Genomic DNA, 8,400 nt, shown 5'->3' on the forward strand with positions numbered 1-8,400 from the left:
TGTCAATGACCAAACTGCACATTGCATTACGTTAAACGATCCCTATCCCCGATGCTTAGAGCACTCTCAATGTTTGACTCTTAGAGCAAGTACAATAGTGGGCTATAAGTCTGCTTACATGACATTTTTGTCTATATAGAGAAGAGATACAATAAAAAATAAAGAAGTTGGCTCTCATGCAAAAACCAGCCTCTATGTGTGCTTCTAGATAAAAACATTTAACGAAAGGAAAGAGATAGAGAGAAAGTTAAAGAAGTTATAACCTTATAGTCAATCCTATTGTATGAGTAATTAATAATGAAAACTCTTGCTGACATGGCATGTTCATATTACTAATCATGCTCTTGGTGCGGTATCATAAACCAAATAATGAGTTGACATTGTATTGAAAGAAGAGAGAGGAGAGAAATGTATCGTAGGCAAAGTAGCGGAGATACAAACTCTTAGCTTGTTTCCTTGTGTTGTGTAATTAATAGTATGATCTGATGTGGCTTATCTCCCTGTTTTTTGCCCCTTCTCTTCTCTCCATAAGTAGACCACACAATTGACATGCTAATATGATCCATAAACCAATTAAATGCAATATGACTTATACGACACCTCGGTGACAATGCATTATGGTGATTGTCCTGTTCTACTACTAACCATCATGACGTGTTATGAGTCAATGTATTGGGAGTGCTCTTATACCCTTCACCACAAAAAGAAAACAAATTTATGGTCGCAACTAGTCTTCTTCGGCAAAATAAATCAAGTAGTACATCAGTTCTATCCAAGCCCAGTGAACTAATAGTCTGTGGCGACTTCATCAATCTCAGTGGGAGGAGATGTTTCCATCGACTACGAAGGCGTCTGTGGTGACTTCGTCAATCTCAAGATGATGTGCAGGTTCAGTCTCTCCGAGGTGCTCATAGAAATAGAGTGTGAAATGAGTATATGTGCATATGTATGAACGTCTATGTCCGTATTGTGTTAAAAGAAAATCCAGTGTAACGGAGACACAATTTCAGGCATTACCGACACGTGAAAGCCCCCACGCAATTAAGCACCGCGCCCCCGGTGCATATCTTAACCCCCACCACCACATGACCAAAGCCAGATGCATCGCTGCGGTTATGCCCTGAACAAAAGACATAAAAGCTAAACGCAGCTATAGTACAGTACGTAAGCAGTGGAGAGGTATTATTGTACGGGGACTAGGAGCAGTATGAGGGATGTGCGCATCCTCCGACCACCAGATGTTTTTCCATCTCGTTTCGAAAAAGGCGGTGCTACTAATCAGAGAATGTGCATTGCGAAGATAATAATAAGAGGAAGAAGAAGAAGGAGGAGGAGAAGAAGAAACCGACATTCATTCATCGGTAGACATGTGCGCGAACACAAGAATGGCTCGCCGCTCGTTATCACCGTATTCCGACGAGACTGTAGAATGTCGACCCGGTCAGTCCCGGCCCATGAGGGGCACTGAATCCCCACACGCATTCAATCCGAAAGCGAGACGAGGAGGAAGGAAAAATCCATCCTGGAGAGAGAGAGAGAGAGAGAGAGAGAGAGAGAGGAGGGAGCACAAGAAGCCTGTCCCTCGGGCGAGACTCTCCCTGTCATGAGCTCCCCCTTAAAAAAAGGGTGCAGTGCTCTACCTACAGGGAGGGACGGAGAAAGCAGAAAAGGATAGCGAGAGCCCGAGCCAAACCCTGGGGGCATGGGGGGAAAAGAATCCCAGGCGCACGAGCTCACACAGCCTTTTCAGTCCAACAAACAAAATCAGATCCATCAATCTCCCTTCCCCTACAATATACTACTACTACAACCAAAACCTACATGCATGTAGTACAGTTAATCCCATTTTCTATGGTGTGCGTGTGTGTGTCTCAATAATAGTACAGTACTGTATCATTAGTACTTCTTTTGTGCGTGTGTGTGCGCTACTTTTTTAGAAGTGGAGGTGTATTTTATGGAGTGGTAGTAGTAATACACGTAGAAACAAAAGCGCGCCTCCTTTGACTCCCCCACTTGCCCTCCCTCCCTCGCTCCCCTATCTATCCGTCCAGTACCACGGCAGTCCCGACCCCTAAGTGTCATTTTCTCAGACTCGGCGATGCCTGCCCCTCCTAATTAAACAAGCGAGATAATAACCTCACATTCTCCCTCTCTCACTTGAGTTTCTCTCTCTACCTTTTGATACAAGCGAGAGCAATAAGGAAGGACAGCGCAAGAAACCAATTCATCCCTGGTGTCTCTCATGCTAGGGGGTTGAGAGGGAGCGCCAAGTAGTAGTAACTCCAGTACTAGAGACAGATACAAAAGGAGGCATCACACCACCCCCCAGCCTCAGCCCAGCCAAAGCGCAAGCATTCCCGAGCAACGCAACACGGCCGCCCGGCCTCCCTCCCAAGAACGCCAAGAACCTTCTTCCCGATCCTCCCCCTCCCCGTCCCACCAGTCCGGCCTAGGTGTCCGTGCGTGGTAGCCAGGCACGCGCGCGCGCGTCCGATCGGGGCGCGCCGGTGGCCGGGAGATGGAGGCGGGCTCGGCCGCGTCGCCGGACCTCTCGCTGCACATCAGCCTGCCCAGCACTGGCCCGCCGACGGGCCCGGGGGGCGGTGGAGGCGGGCGCGGGCCTGTGGGCGGCGGCGGCGGGGACCCCTGGAGGAGGCTGAACGGGTCCACGGCGTCCACGGAGCTGTCCTTGTCCCCGCCCCTCCTGGCCGCCGACCAGGAGGGCGCCGCCCAGCCGTGGCGGCACAGGCCCTCGTCGTCGGCTGCGGCGTCCTCGGCCGCCACCACGTCCGCCCAGGCCGCGCTGATGACCATGCCGATGCTGCAGCCGCTGGACGCGGGTGTCGGCGGCGCGTCGGCCGCGCCGCCAATCCGGGGGATACCTATCTACAACGGCGCCGGGGGCTTCCCGTTCCTGCCGCCGGCGCCTGGGGGAGGAGAAGGGCACCACATCCCGAAGGTCGGCTTCTACAGCTACCACCATCCGGCGACGTGGCCCTCCTCCCTGGGATCGACGTCGCCGTCCTCTCTCGGGCCGGGGCCGGCGCCACCCGCGAATTCCTTCGACCCCACGGCGGCGTTCCTGTCCTCGGCCGCGCACCATCGCATGCTATCGGCCTCCGGGAGGCTAAACGGCATGCTCTCCGACACCCTCCGCAGCTACGGCGGCCCCGGCGGCGGCGTCGGCATGGGTCTCGGCGGACACCATCATCATCTCCACGGCGGGCAGCCCTTCGGCTTGGGGTCCCGGTTCATGCCCAAGCTCCCCGCCAAGCGCAGCATGCGCGCGCCCCGCATGCGCTGGACCAGCACCCTCCACGCCCGCTTCGTCCACGCCGTGGAGCTCCTCGGCGGCCACGAGAGTACGTACCTTGCCACTACCACCAAACCAATCTCTCTGACGCCGACGCCGACGTCGAGGCACGTAAGCACGTCGCGATATCCTTTGCTGATCAAAATCTAACCTGTGGCAGGGGCGACGCCCAAGTCGGTCCTAGAGCTCATGGACGTGAAGGATCTGACGCTAGCGCATGTGAAGAGCCATCTCCAGGTACCAGCAATTCCGAGCCCGATCGATCCCTCCAGCTCGCTCCCATCCCAAACCCGCGCTCTCGCGTCCTCTTGCTGCTCGTCCCGTTCTTGTTTGGGTCAGACAGGAAAGCCAATGCAGTAACTCCTGAGTTAGTGAAGAAACTGCCATTCTTGGAGCTAGTGAGAGAGAGAGAGTGTTTGGGGATGTGTGTGCGAGGGAGAGAGAAAGTTGCCATCATTACTCAATAATGCAAATGTGTGTGCATCTGTGCGCGCCTGCCCTGCCCGCCTAGCTAGCGTGTGTGTTCGCGTCTCGTCTGCGCGCACGGCCCCAAGCGCTCACCTCCAGGAAGAGAGAGAAGCACAGGGAGGGACGACGAGAGAGAAGAACAAGAGAGAGAGAGAGACTGAGCGAGGAGAGAGAAAGCTAGCATACTGGCTAGGAAGGCTCCAAGGCGAGGGCATTGGCATCATAGTATTTCTCCTTGTCCACTTCCGGGTGTTGCCTTGCGCGCCGATCCATCTGCTGATCCATTTGCTTGTCTTCTTCCCACCTCATCAGCCCTCCTAAACCGGGCTGCAATCCTTCTTGTTTTCTTGCTTGTGATTTTTTGCCGTTTCTTCTCACTCTGCTGCATGCCCCTTTCAGATGTATCGCACCGTCAAGAGCACTGACAAGCCTGCCGCCTCAGGTAATTCGCATTGCCATCCGTTGCCTCATGCCGTCCGTCGTCAAGAACTCCATTGCATCGCTAGCTCTTGTCTACACTACCTCGTCTGCTTACCGGTAATCAATGGAGTGGTGGTACTAATCAATGACGCTCCTTGTGTGCATGGCTGGCACTGTGACTTCATTCAGGCCCGACCGACGGCGGCTCCGGCGACGACGACTTCCCCAGCGCCGGTGGCCAGGCCGGGTCCGGCGGCGACAACAACATGTGCCCGAGGCCGTTCCCGGAGCACCGGTCCACCTCCGAGGGCGCGGCGAGCTCCGTCGGCGGCGGCGGCGGCGACATGGACCAGTCCTCGGCGGGGAACGCCAGCACCAGGTGGAGCAACTCCTCGAGGTACCGTACCAGCCCAAGTCACATGACAGCGTACATGTGAATGTTGTGCACACATCATCAGTTTCATCACACATGCATACCTCTCCATCGTTTGTTGTTTCACGCCTTTTGATCTGCTTTTACACATATATCTGTAGGTAACAAACAACGTAGTATCACTAGTAGATAATCAATTAGTGTGTTTGGTTTAGTTTTTGTCGTGCTTAATTGCTCGCTTAATCCCAAAGAAACACCACCAAACAAACTTTTGCTCGTATGGATTGACACCTGAAAAGTTCTGAATATTTAAGCAGGCTAACATTTGTACGGGTAGATCATCTGCTGATGGCTAAAGCTTAAAAGAATGTTTTGGGGGCACACACACACCTGGACGGGAAGGTACACACAGGCCTGCCTACATCTATAGGCGGCCAATGTTGTGTCACGGAAACGACCAAAAGATCACAACCTCCAAGACCACCATTGACCTCAGCAGCCACAGCTTCTGCTCTGTGTTTTGTCTATGTAGAACTAAGATATCACCCGGAAAAAAATAAAAAATTGTAGAACTAAGATATGAATATATACTACATAAATGTACACAACTAGTACGTTTATTTATATTTTTATACACACAGATATACTACTATATAAATATATAAACATGTTGTGCGAGTTTTTGTGTGCGTAGGTTCTTGGGTATTGTCCATTGTCCTCTTCTCTGAGTGTCTCTCTCTCCCCCGTCAATCCTAGGGAGGTGGCTAGGTAGCTCCATTATCTTTTCTTATCAATGCATGGCTCTGATTCCAGGGTGGGTGGGGCTTTGACCTGACATGCCCTATTGCCTAGGAATATGTAACCAAGGACTTGCTGCATTCTTGGTTCTTTCCATCTCCCTCCTCCGGTCACTTCAATGCCTTTTTTACTCCTATTTCTTCGCTAATTGTTACTAACACGCCACTCAATTTTCTCCCTAGTAGAGATAGTATATCAGCAGAGCCATGAGTATTTCTTGGAGAGAAACACCTATTTATTTAATATTTATTCCCTCATTGAAAAGATCAGCCATTTCATATTTATTCCCTCATTTTCGGCCTTTTTTCAGCCCTTTCATGTATTTTTCAGCCGTTTTGGAAAGACAAATGAAAAGATCAGCCATTCCATACTTGTTTTGGAAGAACCCATTGTTTAAAGTCGGTTTGAAAATCAATGTATTATATGGCGGCTACTCTTTTTTTTCCAAAATCAATTTGACAATGATATAGGTCTATACACAATGGTATTAAAGTAGGTGTGAAGTATTTTCTAGTTTACTATCTTTCCATTTTTTTAATACTTCCTTCCTTGTCGAGAATTTCAGAAACTGGCTTAGTTAAATTTTCAGGAGAATCCTAAATTAATGTCTTTTATGTGACTATAAGCCAAGGACTGTCACGGTGCATAGGTTTTCTTGCTTATGACAAAATTATTTCATGGTGATCAAGTGATCATGCATGCAAATATTTTCCATGGAGAAAGTTGGATAGATATCACTGCAAAGTTTGTGATCTTGAATGTGCTATTGACAACGAGAACGACTAACTTGTGTTGTGTCATTTCCATTTTAGGCTCTTGATCAAATTAATGCTCCTTATACTTTTTATGTTAATTTCGTTATGTAGTCAGGCATCTAAAAATGTGTACTTGTCTCTTGAAAAAGGTAAAACACAATGTAGTACAATATATGCATATTTATCTGTTTAGCAAAGTATAAACTATAGCATGCACGGTCGAACTTCGTCCGATGTTCCCACCATGCATCTAGACCAACTTCCAAAATGAAATTGTGCATAATCAGATCTGATCGGGACATATATAAGTAGGTATAGGTAAAGTAGTGGTGTATCTATGATTGATATTATTGACATGCAAAGTCTGCCGGTCCCTCAATGTTAACAGTATATGTTTGTTCCTATCAAGACAAAAGCACTTTAGAACGGTTTGGTGCTGGGTTGTTGTTATATGTTTATAGAGTAGTGATAAAGGAAGGGCACTTTCCTTCCTTGATGTCCCAAAATCATGTGTAGACTGAGAAGAAAAGAACTGTCAAATTCATGATCTCCAACATGTGGGTCATATATAGTCATACACAAAACTCTCTCTCTCTCTCTCTCTCTCTCTCTCTCTATGCTCAAACAGTGAAACGTTGTAGTGTACACTGTACAAGATACAGGCATGCATACATAGAACTCTACATTTGCACGTGCATAAAAAACTCCAGTCATTAGATATGTGCAATACACCAATTTTAATTGTCAATGTACAAAGAGTCCTCTATATAAAAGCAAAGAGCACTCTTCTTGAGTGTGTTACTCAAGTACACGGAGTAGCATTAGATTCTTTGCTTGTGTGTGTCTCTCTTTACCTTAAAATTCTTCCCCGCAGCAGCAGCAGCAGCAGCAGCAGCCTAGCTTGCTCATGACGACGGGCTCACCGGCCTGTACATGCCATTGCACTGCACGACTGAACCAAAACCGGAACATCTTTTAAGAGCTTTTGTTGCCTAGAAAGAAGCTATATGTGTAACGAACCGATCAGGAAGAGCAACTGTTGTTACTCTCTTTAGCCAAAGCTAACCATATATATACTGGGCTAGTATTGTTCATCCATGGTACGCCATGTTTCCTATCTGCAGTGGAAACTTGCCATACCTATATAGATACAGGCATGCCCGGTTGTAGCAAGCACTTTGGGAGACCTACTTTTACTATTTGGTCTCAGCCTCTTGATTTGGAAAGCTGCTGGCAACTGATCATCAACTTTGCTAATTTGGAAATTCGTTCTCCTTGTGCATGCAGCAGGGACCCATGGCTGTCATCTAACTCTTGCAACATGGATGCTCATCGCTCCATTGGACTGTCTTCTCCAATGGAGGTACGTACGTATATATATGCATGAGCCCAAGTGTTTTTCTAATATAAATAATGTCTCAAAGGACATGCATTTACACATTTGGCATTGGTTGCTGCATGTTTTTTGCTGATCCATCCGTTGTTGTGTGTCTGTTGCAACAGAACATGGAGCCCTGCAGATCAACCGGCTCGCAGGTGTCGAACCACGAGCTGAGCAGCCCGAGCCTGGAGTTCACGCTGGGCAGACCGGACTGGCATGGCGCGGATCATGACTAGCCATGCATTGAGTCATCAGATCGACAAGAAAAACCTAGCAACGCTAATTTTCGGTCCAAGATAGTACACCGGTACTGATCATCTTTTAGTTGAGTTTGCCCCGGCCCCAAGTCCGTCGGCTTCCGTGAAGAAATCAACGGCAACTTCAGATATATCGCTCCGCCGGAATAGGAGGAACACCCAGCATGGTCGATCGGGAAAAGCCATATATATACCGGATTGATATCTGTTAGTTTAAATTCGAGGTTTCTTTCTTGGTTTCCATATATGTTTTGCCGGCCCATGCATGCATGCCTTCTACTCCTAGCTAGCTACTCCTAGATCGTAGTTTTATCATCTTCTCTCGGGCCTCTCTGATTAGTTGTGTTCCCTTCATGTGTGGCGAGATCGATTATCATTGCCCGGCAGCGTGTGTGAGTGACTGAGTGGTCGGTGTGGTGTGACGTTGGTGCAAGTGTACCGTGTGGAAGGAGGCGCGTACGATGAGCACATGGAAAGTTGGAAAAGCCGAGAGAGGAAAAAAGAATGAGTTCTAGTGAAGCAATCTATGCCTTGCACTGGTGGTGGTGTGCATGACGGAATGATTTGATCAAATCAACCATCCCTTTTGCGCATGTTTCTTTCCTCTTTAATTAAATCCCTGCAGGTGCTCGCTT

The 8,400-nt window shown here is 48.6% G+C and overlaps 1 protein-coding gene across 2 annotated transcripts; it reads left to right on the top strand.

Annotated features, from left to right (window-relative positions):
* The first annotated feature begins 2,245 nt into the window (after positions 1-2,245).
* LOC125509247 (probable transcription factor RL9) lies at positions 2,246-8,006 on the top strand. 2 transcript variants are annotated; one of them, XM_048674177.1, is made up of 6 exons: positions 2,246-3,362; positions 3,474-3,550; positions 4,181-4,223; positions 4,391-4,598; positions 7,415-7,490; positions 7,631-8,006. In XM_048674177.1, the coding sequence occupies exons 1-6, from the start codon at positions 2,519-2,521 to the stop codon at positions 7,742-7,744; spliced, it is 1,362 nt and encodes a 453-aa protein (XP_048530134.1). In that variant the 5' UTR covers positions 2,246-2,518; the 3' UTR covers positions 7,745-8,006. The 2 variants fall into 2 exon arrangements, with proteins under 2 accessions (XP_048530134.1, XP_048530135.1); XM_048674178.1 differs by having other exon boundaries at positions 2,247-3,362; positions 7,418-7,490.
* Positions 8,007-8,400: the final 394 nt, after the last annotated feature.

This window comes from Triticum urartu, chromosome 5 (assembly GCF_003073215.2).
Source record: "Triticum urartu cultivar G1812 chromosome 5, Tu2.1, whole genome shotgun sequence".
NCBI classification, from domain to species: domain Eukaryota; kingdom Viridiplantae; phylum Streptophyta; class Magnoliopsida; order Poales; family Poaceae; genus Triticum; species Triticum urartu.